At 41.8% G+C, this 20,211-nt stretch overlaps 2 protein-coding genes and 1 long non-coding RNA gene across 4 annotated transcripts; all 3 read right to left on the reverse strand.

Moving 5' to 3' along the window:
- Positions 1-460: 460 nt before the first annotated feature.
- Positions 461-5,632, reverse strand: LOC110977546 (uncharacterized). Its single transcript, XR_002597967.2, has 4 exons — positions 5,271-5,632; positions 3,815-4,299; positions 2,839-2,980; positions 461-1,214 (listed from the first exon to the last, which is right to left on the reverse strand). It is a non-coding gene; the product is annotated as an uncharacterized LOC110977546 (long non-coding RNA).
- A 552-nt stretch (positions 5,633-6,184) lies between these two features.
- Positions 6,185-10,851, reverse strand: LOC110977516 (beta-1,3-galactosyltransferase 1-like). Its single transcript, XM_022231740.2, has 2 exons — positions 10,515-10,851; positions 6,185-9,656 (listed from the first exon to the last, which is right to left on the reverse strand). Exon 2 carries the CDS (start codon positions 9,492-9,494, stop codon positions 8,232-8,234), a length of 1,263 nt encoding a protein of 420 aa, XP_022087432.2. The 5' UTR covers positions 9,495-9,656; positions 10,515-10,851; the 3' UTR covers positions 6,185-8,231.
- A 2,118-nt stretch (positions 10,852-12,969) lies between these two features.
- Positions 12,970-20,011, reverse strand: LOC110977529 (prosaposin-like). 2 transcript variants are annotated; one of them, XM_022231761.2, is made up of 9 exons: positions 19,809-20,011; positions 18,007-18,068; positions 17,705-17,779; positions 16,916-17,029; positions 16,505-16,585; positions 15,957-16,046; positions 15,076-15,189; positions 14,382-14,462; positions 12,970-13,838 (listed from the first exon to the last, which is right to left on the reverse strand). In XM_022231761.2, exons 1-9 carry the CDS (start codon positions 19,843-19,845, stop codon positions 13,821-13,823), a joined length of 672 nt encoding a protein of 223 aa, XP_022087453.2. In that variant the 5' UTR covers positions 19,846-20,011; the 3' UTR covers positions 12,970-13,820. The 2 variants fall into 2 exon arrangements, with proteins under 2 accessions (XP_022087453.2, XP_086986196.1); XM_087130070.1 differs by lacking the exon at positions 18,007-18,068 and having other exon boundaries at positions 19,809-20,010.
- Between the last annotated feature and the right edge of the window lie 200 nt (positions 20,012-20,211).

Below are 20,211 nucleotides of genomic sequence, written 5' to 3' on the forward strand. Positions count from 1 at the left end.
CTGAAATTTTGGACCTCTTAGCATTTCGTGTTTAGGTTTGGAAAACGGTGAAGCCTCTTTTTTTTCCAATGTCATGACAACCGTAAGTTTGATTTTTTGAATCAATCATTATTTTTACCAGATAATTATAAAAATATGTTTTGGGGAAGATTTGCCAACAGATACATGTCAGACATTGCATTAGTTTACTGAATAAAAGGGTCTCAACAGTTACATGTAATTTTTTCATGCTAAGATATGTACATCTTCAAAGTGCTTCATTTCTGTGATTCAGAATTACAAATAGTTCCCTCACATTACCAGAATACACTCATATATAGCGCCCTCGCATTCCCGCGATATCATTCTAACCCTTGTATAGCGCCCTCACATTGCCGCGATATCATTCTAAACTTATATATAGCGCCCTCACATTACCGCGATATCATTCCAACTTATAAACAGCGCCCTCACATTACTGCAATATCATTCTAACTCATAAACAGCGCCCTCACATTATCGCGATACCATCCTAACTCATAAACAGCGCCCTCACATTATCGCGATACCATTCTAACTCATAAACAGCGCCCTCACATTACCGCGATATCATTCTAACTCATAAACAGCCCCCTCAAATTACTTAGTTTAAAACTCAATTTTTTATACATCATTTTCAGGGCTGTAAAGGACCTGATGGACAAGGTGCTGACCAAAGTTTTTTTTTTTCAGTGTCGTGAGACTTCAGTACTCTGTAGCGGAAGTTTCTTGTTTTGATGCCAGAAAATAGCCAAATTAAATGACGCTCATTTTTTGCGATGTGAATGCCATTTGTTTAAATTTGTAATCACTACGTATGATCCTTTGATCCTTTGAGTAGTGTAAAAATGCAGATAGACTTGCTCCATCACTATAAGGTGGAAGCAAGGAACAGCATCTCTCAGACAAGATTGAGTCCTTTCCTTGCCTTTTTGTGAATCAGTGGCCTAAGATTCTGATGAGGACTCCTCATGCAATCTTGGAAACTGTTCCTCCTCAGTGATGGAGGCGAGGACTGGCATCTATCTGAGTTACTTCCTCTCTTTGACATTCTCATGAATCATCTCTGTGAAGTCTCATAAAATCTTGTCCTCCATCTTGCTTCTCTCCAGATTGAAGGAGGCGAGGGCGCTCTTCTCATCAGCATCAGGGTCTGCTTCTCCTGGGGCATACCCACAGCTTTCATGTGAGGAGGTCTGGGGAAGAAACCAATCACAAAATGAACTATGTTGTTGCAGAAATTGAGACATTTCTTCAAATATTATAGGATCCCTGTACGCTCCTTGTTTTTACACCATTTATTTCATAAAAAAACGTTAGTGTTTATTGCTTTTCATCCATTTTCATGCCAGAAAATGGACAAGAGGATTCCTTTGACACTGCTGACCCATTACTGCTGAAAGCATTTGTGATTTGTACTGCTAAAAATATTTTTTCAGACACCCCTTTAGGGTTTAGTGAATCAAAAAGTGATATTTAAATACTTAAAATTGTTTTTCCCTTTTCCTACCAAGTGAGGGCGCTGTTTTACAGTAATCCTGTAACGTCAATCAGGGCTGACCACAAACCTAAAATATCAATGGACCAACAACTCCTACAGAAATGAACGACTGATCCCAAAAGTGTGGGCAGAAATATTTCAACAGTGTGCACAAGTCTGTTGAGTTGGATACAAATCGGAAATTTGGGATGGTGACTGAAAATACTGTTAAGGTTTTACAATGGGTCCCTTTTTATGTTTTGGTTCAATATTTGTCAGAATTAAGGTAGATCCTTCTTTAAATAAGAGCTCTGAACACTTAAATTTTTGTCCATATTCATTGCTTACCTTCAAAAAGCCTGAACAAATCCCATAATGTATGTGATTTCAATTTTAGACTCTATTTTCTAAATGTTTTGGAAACACAGTTCTCGGTGCTCTATCTGATAAAACTTGAGAAAAAAAGTTTAATTTGCTTTTCAAAATATTCACTAAACAAGAAGGATGTCAGGAATTTATCTGAAATTCACATAATGTGCACCTTGGTTTCTACTAATGACTTGTAATAATGGGCAATATTATGAGGAAGAAAAATTGAACTGTGCCAGGTTGGAACTTTAAATAAAAAGACCAACAGGGCCAAATAATATTTGATGGCAGATAAAGAGCAAATCATGAAACCCCAGAGGACAAGGCAGCCATTTGCTCATGGTCATGAAAATGGAAACTTTCCTTAAATTATGCCCCGCTGTTGTCGGTCTATAAGTATTTTATGTCTATGATTAGACGCTTCATTTCATGAGTTTTATTATTAAATCTGTGAAACCCAAATTGCTCCTTGAACATATCTCAGGTAATGTGGACCACTGATCAATGGTAATTTGTCATGAAACAACAAACCATGAACGAAAAGGAACTTTAGGCCAGGAAAATGTGAACAATTCCAGTACAGTGGGTGAATTCAACTTGCTTGCCCTGGTTACAAGGGTTTAACTTCCTCCCTCTCGTGTTGCTTGGTTGGCACAATGCACACAACCATCCCTAAGTCAGGGTGGTCCTAAAAGCTAGCCACAAGCACCTAAGGGTGAATCCAGGGCCCAATGTTTTTTCTGGGAAGGGGGACTAACTTCATTTTGGCTATTTCTGGGTGCCTTTTTTATCAATTTTTAAAGTTGTTTCACTTTTCAAAATGAAGGGAAATTAAATAGACCAAAAAGATCCTTTCATTTTTTCAAATGAAAACACTTTTTGTTCCTTGAGTGGTCATGACCCCAATCCCCCCCATTCCCAGATTCATCCTTGCAGAAAGCCAGTAATGATATGAAATACAGGACTGTCACCTGTGCTACTTATGACGTAACCTGTCTCTTTACTTTAGAGATGTCATCGGTCAGTCCACTCCCACCATGACACTAGCCAGCCTCAGCGTTCATGTAGGCAGCCACGGCAGTACATTCACCTGGCAGTGAGGCCTTCCCAAATCTAAACACAGGGAAAAATGACAAAAAACAAGAAAAGGTCACCTTAGGTTTTTCAGTCACACTGTAATGATATTTTTTTCCCCAACTCTTATGGTGGGGTCACTGTTAAATCCATAAAACCTTACAATGCGGGGGAGTGCAGTGTGTAACAGGCTGGGTGGGGTCAGGGCCCAATTTCACGGGGCTTCTTAACACGTACAGAAGAAAAATTTTGCTAACTTCAGCAGAAAAACGCGCTAACCTTGAGCGCTATTTCATGGCAGTGCTTGGGGTGGTTGTCGGTCATTTGCATTTATCAAAAAGGTATCCAAAATTGTTGTTGAAAAGCATATTTGGTTTAGATAGAGGACTAAATTCTGTGAGAAACTGTTCTTTCTGGCAAATGGTCATCATGAAGAAACAATGATTTCAAGTATGCGCCTTCTCAAAGTTTCGGAAAGTGACTGTTAGAAATGTGTGCAAGCATTGACATGATGCACAGACACTAGCAGTTTCTATAATTCATCTGTTCAGGGGGTGACAAGGTGTAGCTGCATTCGACTGAATATGACAATGTTTCCCAGATGCTGAATTCAGTCACAATTTAAAACATGACTCAGCAACTTTTGATCTAAAATCTAAGTCCCAGAATAGTTTTCTCAGAATATGGAGCATTCACTATTAAACTGAAACTTCATCAGGTTTGTTCTTGTGTTCCCTTCCTTAGATTTTGAGTAATTTTGTTGCTTCAAACGAAAATAATCCACAAAAGATAAATGTGGACTGTACCTTTAACCAAATTGTTGCTACAACCAAAATCATGACTATTATTGTCGTAAAACAAGAGATGGCTTACTCTATCAGGCCAGTGATGCCAGAAGATGAGCCCACAGGCAGGGGACCAACCACGCTGCTATCACCTTACTCTATCAGGCCAGTGATGCCAGAAGATGAGCCCACAGGCAGGGGACCAACCACGCTGCTATCCCCTTACTCTATCAGGCCAGTGATGGCAGAAGATGAGCCCACAGGCAGGGGACCAACCACGCTGCTATCACCTTACTCTATCAGGCCAGTGATGCCAGAAGATGAGCCCACAGGCAGGGGACCAACCACGCTGCTATCACCTTACTCTATCAGGCCAGTGATGCCAGAAGATGAGCCCACAGGCAGGGGACCAACCACGCTGCTATCACCTTATTCTATTAGGCCAGTGATGGCAGAAGATGAGCCAACAGGCAGGGGACCAACCACGCTGCTATCCCCTTACTCTATCAGGCCAGTGATGCCAGAAGATGAGCCCACAAGCAGGGGACCAACGCGCTGCTATCACCTTTCACACTGGGTAAAAATACAGTAACAAAAAGGGAGCAGTCATGTCTATATGCATTGTCATAAATGTACTTTTGTTTGAGCATGCACCCAGCAGAGTTGTGGGCTTTAAGGCGATGTCCAAAAGGTGTGGCTGAGGCTAGAAACGTATTGTTTGGCAGGATATATGACATATCTATCTTTCTGCTGTCAAGAAAATTCTGCCATCCCAGGTTTGGATCCACTAAAACCAGTTTTTTTGTACCCTCATTTCAACACACGAAAGCCTACGTTTTACGGCTAATATCTACATAGCTCATGACATACGCATGATTCAGACAGCCGTGCATACGCACGAACGTATATAAAAAATCTGGACTCGCCCTTAATCAGCTTATAGAGATCATTGAAAGCCACTCGCGGCCATTCTACCGAGCCGAATACAAAGCTTGCCCGGCAATGCCCGCCTTTGTTTTCCCTGGCGTCAATAGAAGCGAGCCAATTTGTATTCGACTCGGTAAAATGGTCGCTGGTTGGCTTCTATTTCATACAAAGTCGTTGCAAGTCCAGGTTTTTTTAATACACGTCCGTGTGCACACGTAACAAATGAAAGGACCGGAGCAGCTTTTACGGGTGCTGTGCGCTGACTGTTAATGGATAGCCTAGAATTACAGCTGCACGGACGGGGGAGCACATCAGACGAGACAACAATTTGCAAGATAGGTGTGCAAAATTTTAGTGGACCTGTAGGCCTACTAAAGTTACTGCTCATGTCATTTTCACAGAAATTCGCCATGTACATGTACTGTCATGACTGTAGGTATGCCTACTGTTGATCCTAGTCCTACGTACATGGTCTTTTCCTTTCTCCATCATGTCCATGGTCTCATCATGGAGGAAGGAGGGGACCACTCTCAACCATCAACTGAAGAACTACTAGGCCTATGAATTTTATGACTGTAAGAAAAGTGTGGAATAAAAGCAAAATCCATTGTACTTACTCCATCAATGTCATCATATAGGTGTGCCAGCGATTCCTCAACGGTCAAAGACTAATTTCTTGATGATACACGAAAGTCGCGTAAACAAACGACCGTCATGACCGTGCGCTGAGTATACACAAGCAGACAAGTGCACGAGAGCCACCGGTGTGCACCCACGTGTTGCTGGCAGTAGACGTCAATGGCCGACTAGTCGCTCCGTGTTATGTAAATGACTTTCGATGCGGCGTGAGTCTGCGTAGTGACGTCATGCGCGGAGTGCCTAATGATGCGGTGAGTAGCAAAAATCACGCCCCCTTCGATCTTTTGTTCCGCTCACAGCGGATTGTCAGGGATGGAGCCATTCGCTATGCCAAGGGAGCGATCTAGTTACGGGGTTATGTAAAAAAAAAAACAAAAAAAAACAGGACTTGCAACGCCTTTGTATGAAATAGAAGCCAACCTGCGGCCATTTTACCGATCCGAATACAAATGTGCGGGTTGGCTCGCTTCTATTGACGCCAGGGAAAACAAAGGCGGGCATTGCCGGGCAAGCTTTGTATTCGGCTCGGTAAAATGGCCGCGAGTGGATTCAATGATCTCTATAAGCTAATTAAGGGAATTGCGATTCCAGATTTTTTTATAGTGCAGGAGTAATCTGCCATATACGGTGAAAGCCGTTAGTCTGGCAAACACTAATCAGACTGAGATCCATCGTTTGAGGTCAAATGTGGGCTCGACCTCGAACCTTCTTCAGAGACCAAAACTTATTCTTAATATTTTCCGCTACACCCAGTGGCGTTGTGCCCCTTTAAATGATAAAATCTTTAACAAGTAGCAAATTGTCCATTTCAAATTGCTTCATTAATGTAAGTTGAAGTTCACCTTCGTTTGGAATTGTACCAATTAGCAATACACTGTATATGGTCAAAAGGTAATTAGTCAAATTATTAATTTATTGTGATCAATAACACAAGAACTTACAAAGATATTAAAAGATGTTTCATAGTAACCATGCCAGGTCGATGGCTCTTATGGGTTAGTTGCAAGCAAAACAACCTATACATCGATCACTACAGAAACAATATTTCTTCTTTTTAACTTGGATTAAATTAAATTACCTAGAACTTGAAACCGACAAAGAAAGAAATACATCGTGTGGGTAAAAAACTCAAGATGAAACACCTTTAAATCATCAAAACTCTTTTATCCATCAAACACAGTATTGTTGTAAGTAGGAGCAGTGACATCACCAGAATGAGATCTTTAACAATATTGCTCAATTATTCTATATTAATTGATATTATCTTCACATCCTAGCTCAACCAAACTTAACCCCGTCCAACCCTAGCCTAAAGAACAATTCAATTAACTAGTGTAACCTTGGTAATAAACAGAATCAGGCTACTTCGTTTAACATACATATACATATATTCGACGATAAAAGTTCCTTTCCCAGAAGTGGTATCTTTCCCACTACTCTTTTTTTCCAGGTATTTCATACCTTGTGAATGACGAATACGAAACAACATGTTCAAGCTAATTATTAGCTGAAATGGTGCTGATTTTCTGCGTATTAAATGCAACTTAAGTCAAGTACGTGTATTACAGTCTCCTGCCAACAGCCGAACAACCGAATCTCGAAGGATAAGCTTTGGACAACAAACCTCAAAATGCACCTTTGCATCTCAGTTAATCGGATTTCCAAACATTTTGGTTCACCGTTTCAAAGGCTGTTTCCTTGCCTTTTTCGTTTTATGCTAGTGAGTAACACATTTATAAGCGAAACTGTAATGTCAGCCCAGGGTCAAAAACTCAATATTACACAGGTTTGCTGGCCTATAGTCTCTTTTCGTGACTCGTTGTGTAAGTACATAGCAATGAGCAAGCGATCAACCCTTTGTCAGAAACGTTTTCACTGAGTAAGTTCCGGGTTCACGTCAGAAAAATAGATGCAATTAATCATGTCTTCCTGCAATAACGTTACAACAACCTCGCAGACAACCTTGGTTGTCAAGCATGACAGGTAAAAAAGGCACATTTTCAATACATTCAATCTAATAGAGATTTCACATAGTTTTCATACATTGAATATGAGTATTACAAACATTACGAAAGAATTATGTCAGGGAAAACTCATTCCAGCTAGATTCAAGTTAGCTTGAAAAGAACCGGAGCAGAAGCCACCTCCTTGTACGTTTCTCTCACATTGTCACATATCTTTCACAGATGTTTGGGGGTGTTGTAGTCGAGGCCACACGACCAGACACAAGACCATGCACGAGTAACAGTGACAAAGGAATACTTTTGTTGCAGTTCATTTGAGTAGCTTCTGACTTGAATTCGGACTGGTGGTCTCGTGTTAGTCTTGTACTGGTCCTCTCTGGTCTTGTGAAGGTCAATGCCAATGATGTGAACTTTTCATGATTAAAAGTGCTCAATGCACGTACGAGAACATGAACTATGGCTCTCTTTATTGGAACCCTCTGTCGGATTGATCTGGAACTTCGAAGAAACTGATGTACTGAGTATGAACAAAATGTGCCCAGTTGCACGTCACGTTCAAAATTAGACTCCGCATGCCACCTAGGGATCTGTGCACTAAAACGTAGAACTTTTATATTTTGGTGGGCAAAGTTCCCTTTTCTTGGTGATTCATTGATCCAAAGCATATGGCAATAAACAAATGTGTAACACTTTCTCAGCAATGTTTGTCACAGGCAAATGTTGGTTTCACGATTTTTGATTAACACAAACAAAATAAACAGCGTCTTCCCTGACTAACGTTTAAAAGATGCGCTTTGCCAAAAGAGATGTCAAAATATATTTTAATAAATAATAACAAAATAAAGTTTTCTTAAAAGAGGAGTAGGCCCTATGAAGTTCCGAAAAAATTGCTGTGCAGAGGAAAATGTTTCTTTGTTTAAACACTTGAACAGGACAGTGAAGCCCAGCCACGAGAACAGTTCTTCATTAGAGCCACTAGCAGGGCCCACGGCGTTGCTGTTCGCTCCATATTCTACGCATTTCCTGAGGGGGCGCCCAGTGGGAGCTTATCAGCCTGCAGTAATTACGAAAGGAATACTGGAGATGCCAGTTGTGAAAATTGGCGTCCCCACGGGGTGTAATATTCAACGCTTCCATGCACACGGCTACATAAACGTCTTCCAGGTGTAAGTATTTGGTCTGAAGCGACCTCTCGTAGACTTTCCTAGCCACATCACCCGACACAACGTAGCCTGTTCCTGAGAGGAAGGTTGGGTAAGATGATTTCGGATACATCTCCCTTGGCATGTACCATTTGTTGGCAGGGTCTCGAAAGGGAGTGCCTCCTGTGATGAGATACCCAACTGCGTAGTTTGTAGACGGGGTTGCGGCATTGGTGAGAAGCTTGATGAGATTGTCGTAGCTGATGTACATGTCGTCGTCCGTCTTCATGACGTAGGAGGCCTGGGGACAGTGCGTACTGGCCCACTTCATCCCCATGATGGTCTTCAGCGTCAGGTTCCTGTAGGCGTCTTGGAAGTCCTCCTGGAGCACATCGTGGTGCTTTCTAGACTCCTCCTCCAGCTGTCGCTGAAGGTTCGCGTTTCCATTGTACCCAAACAGAAACAGCGTGACAATCCCCTTGCCCCTCACCTCCCGCGGGCTTCCCCAGGTCTCGCGAATGGCCTGTCGCTGCTCGATGTGTGCGTGAATGCTGGTTACAAACACCAGCAAAAAAACTTTCTTGGGAGTTCCTGCTTTATCTAAACAAGCACGCGGTTCGTCTAGAAGTAGTCTGTAATCGTGCGGATTGATGTTGTTTCTGGGACCACCTCCGACGTTGAGTGTCTTCGGCAGCGTAACCACTGTCTCCGCGTTCTGTGGGGTTTGCTTTAAAGCGACTGGCCTACCGACGGGTTTACCGTTCGCTTGTGGAAGCGGGTTGGATATCTTCAGAGGAGTTGACTTTACTGCGACGACACCTCGGTCGTTATTTTTCTTAGACGTTGCGGAAACACCCGGATTCGGCTCCTTTCTGTGAGGAGAATGGATGGCCTCACTAGTCTTATTTCGCAACCACTCTTTGACACGGATGTCGTTCCCCGGGCTTCCGTCGCCATTTGCACTGAGACGCCGTGACGTGGTCGGATACCAACCCAATCTGAAGTTCAAGTCCCTGGGAGAGACCTTCCTCACAAGGATGAAACAAGCGATAGCTCCCAACAGAGCTAAAGCCGCGTAGAATTTGAGAAACTTCATTTCGCATCAGGCTAAAGTGGTAACACCCTTGTTCTCTTCGTGTAGACTTTTGCTGATGATAGAGGTCTCATACTGTGTCGGTCCTTGCTACACCACCGCCATGTCTGTTGACATGACACGGAAGGTCTCTTGGTAGTTTTCTTTAACTCCAATGAGAGTACCCTGTTCGCAACATTGAGACCAAAAACATAACTATTCTAATGATTCAGATCAGTACAGTCAGTAAGCAGTGAGCAACAGTTTTTGTAGTTCAACCAACCTGTCAAAGAGCGGTACCCTTTAAAAGATCTTGCCATAGCAATAAGTACACTTGACTTTGAGGACCGTTCAAACGGATCATATAGGTCAACCGGTGCGCCGGGCCGCCATGTTTAAGTTGACTCACAGTGATTGGGACTCGGAGTTTCCGCACACAAACAACATTATTGACACGTACTCGTGCACGTTTAACCATTTCCAATGGTGACTATTCTACCCAAAGATAAAGGTTTTCTTGTACATGTATCGGCTCTGTGACCTACCAATTGTAAAGGAACAATATGGTCTCTGATAACAATGCGGGGGATTGTAACCGTTTAACGGTTGCACGTGAACGAGACACGGACGTGTACATGTATACATGAGCAGCCAGAATAGGCCACATGAATTATGTTAATGAACCAAATCGCGAAAGCACATAGCATGGTTAAACGTATGGCTTGAGCAGCCCCAAACTATTTTCATTCACATATCTCTGGCTACCTGCGGGCACCATGGGCTGGGATTTTACATGTAGTCCTATGCGTAAAAAAATATCTACATGTACTCGTATTTCCTGTTTGTTCATTCTTTCCAACAAATCCCTAATCGTCCTGATTTTTGTGCGGCCCACACTGAATAAGGCAAGGACAACGCCGTGCCGTTCACAGTTCACATCGACGAGACTATATCATGGATATCTGTGATTAAAACACCAAACCGTTATTGCTAATACTGCTAAGTAAAAACGTGGGTATTTGGTAAATCCACATTCAACTTTACCTTCATACTTCTTCACGTTGAGTGCCCTCCGTTGTTAAGGAGTTTCATTCATTCGCACGCACGCCCTAAGCCCGTATGATTTGTCTATAACAAAGCAGCTACTTCGCCTGAAATATGGTACAATAGGAACCACACAAAGAGTATAACAATATGTGTTGTTGATGTGCATTATATTCGCGCATATCCCATATCAAACACCATGCAGCTATTGTTGAACTCTTGTGATATGAAGGTCAACTTTCCGTTTTCTGAAAGAATCCGTTGCCTTGATTCCAGGCGTCATTGTATGTTTTCGCTAAAGTTCTAGTAGCAAGTTTTCTTTCTCCCTAAAAACATTACTGAGTTTAAAGGTGGATATATATATTATATATATATTATATAAGGCTTATACTTTTATGTGCTTACACAGCAACGAATCATGAAAGAAAAGAACAACTAGAAGAAAGTGGTTGTGAACAACCACAGAGCTTATTCGGAGCTATTTATTTCCGAGAAGAAACATCTTTTAGGAAAGGTGATTCCCACGGTCCCCGTCAAGTCCTTGCTTTTTTCTCGGACCGCTGGAACTAGCACAAAAATGCGCGGCACAAGGCATTTCCTCACTTGTGCCCTGGCAGCAGCCGCAAGTTTGTGTACATGCGTAGTAGCACCAAATTGAGGGCAAAGGTCACCGTGTGCACAATTATTTCAGACGATCATACTAATAGCGCTATTACTTTATACTTGGCTCTTAAATACAAATCGTGCTCATCTGCACATATATGTGCATTAACTTGGTGAATGGACCTTTGCCATGAAATTTGAAATGACACAGGTGCATGCGCATTTCTACCACTGGTTGGCAAAGTTGCTTAAAGGTATGACGTAACTATACAAATCTCCATGCGCGCGCCACTATCGTCGTTCCGTACTAGTACACATGTAGTTTGACATGAGTGCCAAACTTAAAGACAATGAATTGTTACTTTCCGACCTCAGGACACTGAAAACTTCACTTAGTTTCCAGAAAAGCGTGCTCAAGTATCGGGCAAAGGTTGTAATACGGTTTGGGTTGACCTTCAAGGCTCCAGGTTATGGTTACTAGCAGTTCACCCACAGTGTGCACTGACCCAATTCAAGCTCCATTGAAAATAGTGTAAAATCAACCAAGTTTGGAGCCCCATGTCAGGCAACTGAAGTCCCTGAGGTCTCTCAAACAAAAAAAATGTGTTGTTTGGTCCTTCAGATTTCATTTGATTTTCAATTTTTAGTAGGTTAACAAATGAATTCTTTTATTATCCGCCCAAAACAAACTCACCCCCCAAAAAGTGAATGTTGCCAAGCCCTCCCAGCGGCCATTTTTCAAATGACATCCCTCACCTTCCTCGGGCTCTTCTGACTAATTTTCAATCCCATTTTTGTCCTCTTTGCCCCCAGATGAGTGCCCCTGAATCTACAGAGATGATCCTGGGCCATACTGACACAATCCCACCATTTCTTGGCCCAAACAGACCCCTCTTTTCGAAACAATCTCTAGGGGGTACTTTTTGTGCGCCTCGATCGTCCTGGCGGAGAATTTTCCTTGAATTGGATACTGCAGCCCTACACTGCAAACGGTGTTGACAGCCGCACCTGCCAACCAGTGGAAGTAGCGCGCATGCGCCAGTCTAATTTGCATATTTCATGGAAAGGTCCATTGAAATGCTTTAACGGTCAATGATTTGGACGCAGTTTAAAAATCTGACAACACAATGATGTGCACAAGAGAGCCCAAAACTTAACACGGTAACAATGTTCTGAAGACGGGGGTGATTGTGAAAAACTCGGCAGAAACCTTAGAATTCAAAATCGCATGAAAGAATCAAGCCAAACAATACTTTTTTCATATACCTAAAAGATTCCACACAGTTTCCACAAGATGACGTTAAAACCGCTGTTACCCTAAAAGCGTCCAAATGGATGCCCAAAAGGTGATATTTAAATGTACTGAGTAAAGTTGTTTGGGCAACACGGATGCCATGGGTGGAAGGCCATCACATTTACAGTGACGCCATTGTCTGGTAGATTTGATTGTTACGAACAAAACACCTCCAGATCAGTTGCCAAGATATTGTAACAATACTGCGTGGTAGACAAACATACCGACATGGAGAAAGATCGTTAATTAAGACTGATCTTTTCAACCAATTGACATATTAAAAAAACACGCCTGCTTGTTGTAAATTCCCTCAAAAAAAATTGTAAAAGTTACAAAAATTAAAACCAAATTTTTATTAAGAAAACAATCTATACCTCTGACATCGTTCATCGAAGTTTGGGAAGAGCTTCAAAACTTAGTTGTTTCACCAAGATTTTGTTGAAATTTTTAACAGTGAAGAGGAACATCGGGTATTATTAGGTCAGAGATATTTGAAGTTTGAATTTTCTCACCAAGAAAACAAAACAATAAGAAAAATGGGCTTTATTCACAAGCAGGTCATTTTAGAGCGCGCTCCTCGAATCCATATTATTTATTGATCAATCTGAAATGGGTAAGAGCCTGACTATTTTGCTGTAATTACATGTACAGAATCGCTTTAGAAAAAAAATGTTCCTGATTTCGACAATAATGGCGACAGTGACATTTTATCCGTAATTTGGAACTATCCATTGGAGCACTAGCATGGTAATGCATTGATTGCTCATGGCACTATTTTCCTTTCCAAGCATATAAAGTCTTGGAAATCATTTTTACAAGAATTGCCTCGCTTTCGATTCAAGATGGCCGACTTGTCAGTGAGGCCAAGTCAGAAGTAAACAACCAAATGCACCATTGAACTTATACCGGTAGTTTTGCAATTTTTAACTTTGCAGGTACTATTAATCGGAGGCTAACGATATAGCAGCAAATTTGAAACCTAAATTGGGGGTAAAATATAAATCTGGATAAAAAAATTATGTACTTTTTGAAATTGTCAACGTCCACAACAAGCAGTCAGAGCCTCGTTATCGTTTTAGTTCCTTTCAGCTGCCTTCATTGACCCTTATAAAAGATCTCAGCATCTGTACTCTCTTTGCGTCATGAGACTCTGGGAGTAATTAAAAAATAAGAGATTTTGAGAGCTATTCTCACTACACTAAAATAATGCCACCCTATGAATTCATAACTTTTTGAGTAATGAAAAACAAAAACATAATAGACAAAAACTATTGGGATTTACGTCGGCAAAAAGGCAACTGACATGTACATGGTTCTGATTATGCCAATGAATCTGATAATGATTAGTAATCCTCGTCTCTGTGTTGGTGGCTGATTATGGATAGGATCCACATCTATCACTGGAGAGTTTACAACACCTGCCGAATCTGGAAACGAAAGATCGAAAAAAGAAACCTTTAATGATGTTTGAATTCCCGTGAAGCGCAGGGTGTTCCGCGTCATTCAGCTAGGGGGCGCTGTTCTTACAGGTATCCATGATCCTTTCATCAAAACGGCGTGTGATCCAATAGCCCATATCCCTGTAGAAAGTGCGGAGCTCAGGTTTTCAGTTCTAGAATTGGTCCGTCGTTTCTACTTCCACATTGTAGCAAAGAGGTGCCCTTTAATCTGTTCAGTTAAGATGCCTTCTACAGCGCGCTCACCCGTGCAAGAGCAGACTAAGTCTTCGTGTCCAATATAATAGACTGCGTCCATACAATGTGTCTACAGCCATGCCGCTATGTCTAATGCCGTAGCGCTAAAACTCCAAGTAGTTTGGCAAGTTCGAGCAACAACACAATTACTTGTTAACTAATTCCTGCGTATACCCGTCCCTAGGTAAATGTTGTGCACAGGTAAATGGGGTAACTCAACCAGTGGTCGACAAGTGGTCGTCGCTCGAACTTGCCCATGCCTGATGATATTCTGACCTGATCATCTCGAAGTTGCAGAGGCTTATTAGCAGAAACCGACTGGCAGAACGTCATCTTGATGCACAATGTCTTGGGCACCTGCCGGGGTGAATGACATTGTGACAGCATGGCAGACATATGCAGCAAGGTATGAGACGGAGAGAACCCCCCTGCTTTGTGTTGGTCATTGTCTCGCAGGAATCTGGGGAATTCCTTTGAGACATCTTGGGGGGGATGTGTTAAGTAACAATAGTCTGGAATGTGTATAGGGATTGGACATGTTGGGGGGGGGGTACCCCTCGGTCTCATGTCTTGCTGGGTATAATGGCAGAACCCAATAGACCACTTACAGGTGGTAGTCGGTAATAGTTCCTTAACATGCCAAGGAACCATTGAAAATAAGCGGAGTGCAATCCCTCTATAAACTAATGAGAAACTTTTCATTACACAGAACGCATGCAGAGGTTGCGTAAGAAGCCACCTCAATTGGAGCAACTTAGTAAACCCGCCAATTTAGACCTTCATTAAATCTTATAGTGGGAATGAATGGCGTCTGTTTAGTGTTCCGTGTTTCATAATTCAAATAAATACAAGTTATTCAGTGAAAGGACGCATTATAAGAATAATCAAAAAAGAACAACAGGGGATTTCCCTAAAGTGCAGTTATCCATTTTTAGACGATTCGAATAGTTTTTAGATAATGTGAACTTACAAAGTTCTTGCTTATCAGATTAAGAGCCAGCATGCCATAGTCCTCCACGGCATTGGCACAGGAGACAGAGCCAAGAAGATCACAAATCTCACGCAGCTTTTCAATGATCATGTTCTACAGATTTTGTTTCGAAAAGTGAAGAAAGCAGATAACAGTGAATAAGTAGCCCTGAAAGATTGCAGCTAAAGGTAACTAAGGAATCATTCCAAACCAAGCAAATAAACATGACAGAAGAGGTAGATCACATGTACATTAAAGAAAATGAGCATTAGTTGACAGAAGTCGGCCACATTAAACCGAAAGTCAAGGTTAACTTTTTTTATTTTTGGAACCTAAGAATAAAAATTAAAAGAATGAAGTAAAAAGACATTACAAATTAATTTCATTTACGATTATGATTAAGTGAAAGTTTGTGATTAATTTTATTTAAATATCTAAGGAACATTTAGAAAAACGTGAGGCGTGGAACTGAAAATCGTCTGGCGCCGCCTCATTTGGCAGACTGTATTTGCCAGGAACATTATGAAAAGTGTCTTCCCTGAGGTAAAAAGGTCTGCTGGGGCTTAGGAAGCCAGACAATAAACGGATTTTCAGTCAAAAATGAGCTTTTGGCTCATTCTACCCAATTTATGCAGATTCAGTTCTTGATGTACATGTATAGTTATCTAGAGTATGATACGGTGATTTGGATGGTTAGAATGTCTACCATCACCGTTAGCAAGATATCGCACTAAACGGCTGATTACTGCATCGCTCATAATGTGGATAATGTGGGGAAACTGGGCGTGCGTTGCATCGACATGAACATCATCTACAACTGTTGATAGCAATCCACTGCGTGTCTGAATAGAGGCATTTGTGAAAAAAAACCTTAGGCCTACTTCGATCGTTCTGTTCTTCAGGAGGTTGTCCAGATCGGTCAGGAAGGCCACACAGTCGGTGCAGGAGTTACCATTATCCTTCACCGGCGGCTAAAAATATGGACAGATTGTAAATAATTAACAAATTTAAAAAGATTCAATTTTTTCATTTTCATATACGACTAAAAGCTTCACTTCGCGCACATGAATGGTAAAAATAGCTTGATCTATTTCAGACTGGGGATTATTCAATCAAGATTTCTGTTTTTGCGAAAATGTATTGGTAGACAATCCCTTTCGAGGGATACAGGACAAGCAAAATATTTATGACAAATGAAGTGCGAAGCTGAGAGATTTCGTCTCCATTAAAGCCGCATAAAAATCGTACAGAAATTACACAGACATTTCTAAAAGCTGGCTTTGGCTTGGTCGACAGCTCCGTCAGATGTCGATAGATCATGAGTCTGAGTTCTAGAAAAACAGGTTGCATGTGCAGCTATGCCGTATAGCCTGCATACCAGAAACCGAAGCGTCGATTTGGTAAAGATAAAAACAAAGTATGGGCCTACTTTGTTCAACTTGAAGTTAGCTACCGGAACAGGTCCTTGGCTGTGACAGAAACGGAGAGATGTGCAGATGGTTTTAGGATCCTAGAGAAAGATAGAAGAAACTTGTGCCTGATTTGAATTTGAAAGTTTGATTGCAATAATATGGTGACACTGAAGATCATGCTTTTCCGTCTGTATAGCCGTTGCAACATTGCAACTTTAAAAGAAGTCAGTCTTGCAACTTCAGGCCAGCAAAATAACATCGATTATTTGACAAGGTTTTTCTTGAAAGGTAACCTTCAATGAATAAATTAACTATGACATTTTGTTGTTGTCTAGGTCGGGTTGCATAGGCTCGGGTCGCGTTAGGTGGGATGGGAGTTGTGTTCTGCTTGTGTGAAAGAGTATTCACATGAAGTCGTCTGTACTTACAAAGAAGTCAGCCAAATAGGCCAGGGCAAGCTCTCCATATTCATCAACGAAATCCGCACAGTAAGTCGACCCCAAAATCCGACACAACTGCTCCACTTTCTCGATTATAATCTCCTGTGAAAGTAAGTCGCAACCCAAAAAAAAAAAAAAACACACACACAGCTGATGCATGAAAGGAAGGTCTGTAGTTGGCGCGAAATTTCTGCCTTCTACGGAAAGGAACTGCTAGTTTTAGGCGCTGGAAGTATAAGAGTCGATTTTACGAAGTCGTTGTTGGTTGAGGACTGAACAGATCCCGCCCAATCATCGAAGGCGTACACTGATAACATAGTGAAACTATAGGCAACGGCGTGTCTGCCGCGTGTGGATTTTGTAGCATTTAATAAACGCGTCAACGACTTTCATTCGCCGTTAGTGTTGCCGGTGGTAGCTACGTTCTTCAGACACGCCTTGAGTTGCTGCAGGGCATGGCTGTCGCCGCAATGAAGGGGGCCAGTATTGATCACGCAAAAGAAACGCCATGAAAGGAAGAAAGGACATTAAAATCACAAATATTTTGTTCAACTCCTGTTTGTTTAAAAATCCGGGTGACGACCATGCTCAAAGACGCCAAATTGATTTCTGGTTTTCAGGCTTACGGTTTGCTTCGTAAAATCTGTTTCCATCGGGGATTTGTGCACAGAACGGTCTAGAACTAAATGAGAGTTTTTGAGGGACATAGTTGGTGAGAAAACAAATCTAAGTTTTGTGCAATGAATGTCCAATTTATGCTGTTTATCTACGTCATACCTGATCCTTTGGATTCTTCAGGATTTGGGAAACATCGCCCATGAAGTTCACGCAGTCAGTACAAATATCGTTGGCCTGCACGGGACAAAAAAAATGATTGTTGATATCAAATCCACCTGCTTCCAAACAGACCTGCACTGCATGGGCAGAACTGAACGACTCCAACTTGAATCCCTAATTGTGAAACATTTCTTCAAACTTTCCGGGAAATATCGTCAGTTCAGATTGTGTCAAACTCCGTACACAGCACAGACCAACTGGTCCGTAACCATCGACAGTTTTACACCCATTGGTCAACTCACTGCTAAGTCACTTGCTGCATTGGATTCTGCCGTGGTGAGCTTGTAAAGGGCTACCAGGACCCCTGGGAAGAGAAGAAACACTATGATAACCTTGCAAACCACCACCATTACAAAACAACAACAAACACAAATACGTCCACCATACCTATCTTAAACAACGACAAACACAACAACCACCACAAACAACCACAACAACCACCACAAACACAACAACCACCACAAACAACCACAACAACCACCACAAACACAACAACCACAATTAACGACCACCACAGAAACAACAACCACAACACAACAACCACAACGACCACTTCAAAATGGCAAAAGCAAACATAAATTCGACTAAGACGGGCCAAATGTCAAAACTTCCTGAAATGACTTTGACTATATTCAAGAACAAGTCGAGCTTTAGAGTGAAACTGTGTAGACAATACGAACAACAGATCCACATATTAATCACTGAATCCACCGCACAACACATGAATTTCGGTTTCAGCCGAATCAAATTTATCTGCGACACTTCCTCTTGAAAGAATGGACACAAAAAAAACCCAGACAGAGGCAAAACAACACACGGTTTTTCTTAGTTCACAGGAAATTCAAGCAAGTCTCGTGGTCTCTTGACTTTGACAGATGTAATTGAATTGAAATGACTTATCCAGTAGAACCAAGTTAATGTGAATTGCATGTCCCTGCCCAAGTACATTCGCAATCCCAATCCAGGGCAATAACAGCCGAAAAGTACGGTTATATCGAGTTATACTTGTGCTTGGCGGCTCAATGGACTTATTACATTCGCGGATCTAAAGAATTGCTCATGCCACACTCAGTCTCTTTGTTTTGCTTGTTTGTTTGTTTGTTTTTTCTTTTTCACTTTAAACCTAACACGGGCTTCAAACCAGGACTGTAGTCGCACTTTTCGAGACCAAGTCCAAAGGGACCAATGCAGGCAGCTACCTTCGTTTGGGGCAAGTCACAACATTAGCCTTATCCACCTGACGGTTTTGTAGCGGGCAAGATTATGTTGTCCAATTGCATTGAAGATGGGTGGGGTCAAATTTACACTCTTCACCCTAATGCAGAAACGCTTCTCCCACAAGGACCATCAATTCTTATAATTAAGGGAAGGGAACTTGAATACAGCCGCTCCATTCAGGTACGCCTGAATACGAAAGTATGTCCACTTTAGGATTGTAAGATCGGTCTGCCTTTCTCAATGAATGCATTCCGATCAGGCTGAATTTTTGGTCGACAGGGCGCCAAAGGGTAGAGTGTAATTTGAAAAGGGAGGAACGTACGTCCCCAAATCTAAGAACGGAGGCTTCCACAATTCGTCTACTTCAAGAATATGACAAAAGGCATTTAAAAACTCGCCAGAAAGAAGAATCAGAAAGACAAACTCGAACGGCAGAAAAAAAATTCATTTTTTGCCGGCAACAATGAAGTTTCCTTGTACCAAGTGATGCGTGAATATCATTGAATGTCTGTTCGATACCGGTATTATTTGAAATAACAATAAAATACACTAAGAGCCAGGAGTCCTGGCAACCATTGTGGGCCTATATACGTTCTCATGTTTCCGTTATTTAAGAGTATTCGGGAGAAATGGGTGTGTGTATTGCACGAGGAATAGACGGCCGAACTCCGCACGCGGAAATCCATGTTCGCAATAACGTGTAAGCCTACAACATTCATGAATGGAGCAGCAAAAAAAGACTGGCTCTGAGGACCTGTCTTCTTTTGCTGGCTGGTCTTTTGAAAAAGTATGTCCCCTAGGTTGCACTACCTCTTAAAGCACATACCTGTTAAGAGGAAAGTAGATAACACAGACAGCTGCATGTTGAACGCTAGTCCTATATACTGTAGGCTACTTCAGTCACGCCAGCACTGCTCGGGGTAGACGAAAAGCGGAGCTCAGCGCGTTTACGCTAACGAGCCGTTTGGCGGAGTTGCGGAAACAGGCTCAGCTCACTAACGTTCATTTGCCAGTGAATAACAATCAACGCGGAAACCGATGGGTTTTTTCCTTCTGCGCAACCTTTGACACGATTTGGCACTCACGTGAATGGTTCAGTATACGATTTCTTTTCACTTTGCACTGAAGGTACACGCGGATAGGCATCAAAACTATACAGGCACGTGACTTTCCGTCGTTGATCCTGTTGCCTGTTATGCAAAAGTCCAAGTACTGGAGTAAGTAGGTTG

This window comes from Acanthaster planci, linkage group LG19, assembly GCF_054643075.1.
Source record: "Acanthaster planci isolate LZ-2023a linkage group LG19, COTS_SCS, whole genome shotgun sequence".
Taxonomy (NCBI): Eukaryota; Metazoa; Echinodermata; class Asteroidea; order Valvatida; family Acanthasteridae; genus Acanthaster; species Acanthaster planci.

What these genes read in the sequence shown, in the direction of transcription:
- LOC110977516 (XM_022231740.2), bottom strand. Translation starts at nt 9,494, where the DNA reads ATGAAGTTTCTCAAATTCTACGCGGCTTTAGCTCTGTTGGGAGCTATC.
- LOC110977529 (XM_022231761.2), bottom strand. Translation starts at nt 19,845, where the DNA reads ATGCAGCTGTCTGTGTTATCTACTTTCCTCTTAACAG. An exon ending in CTAACTTCAAGTTGAACAAA is followed by an intron (nt 16,047 to 16,504) that starts GTAGGCCCATAC and finishes CCATATTTTTAG; the next exon opens with CCGCCGGTGAAGGATAATGG. An exon ending in TGAAGAACAGAACGATCGAA is followed by an intron (nt 15,190 to 15,956) that starts GTAGGCCTAAGG and finishes CAAAATCTGTAG; the next exon opens with AACATGATCATTGAAAAGCT.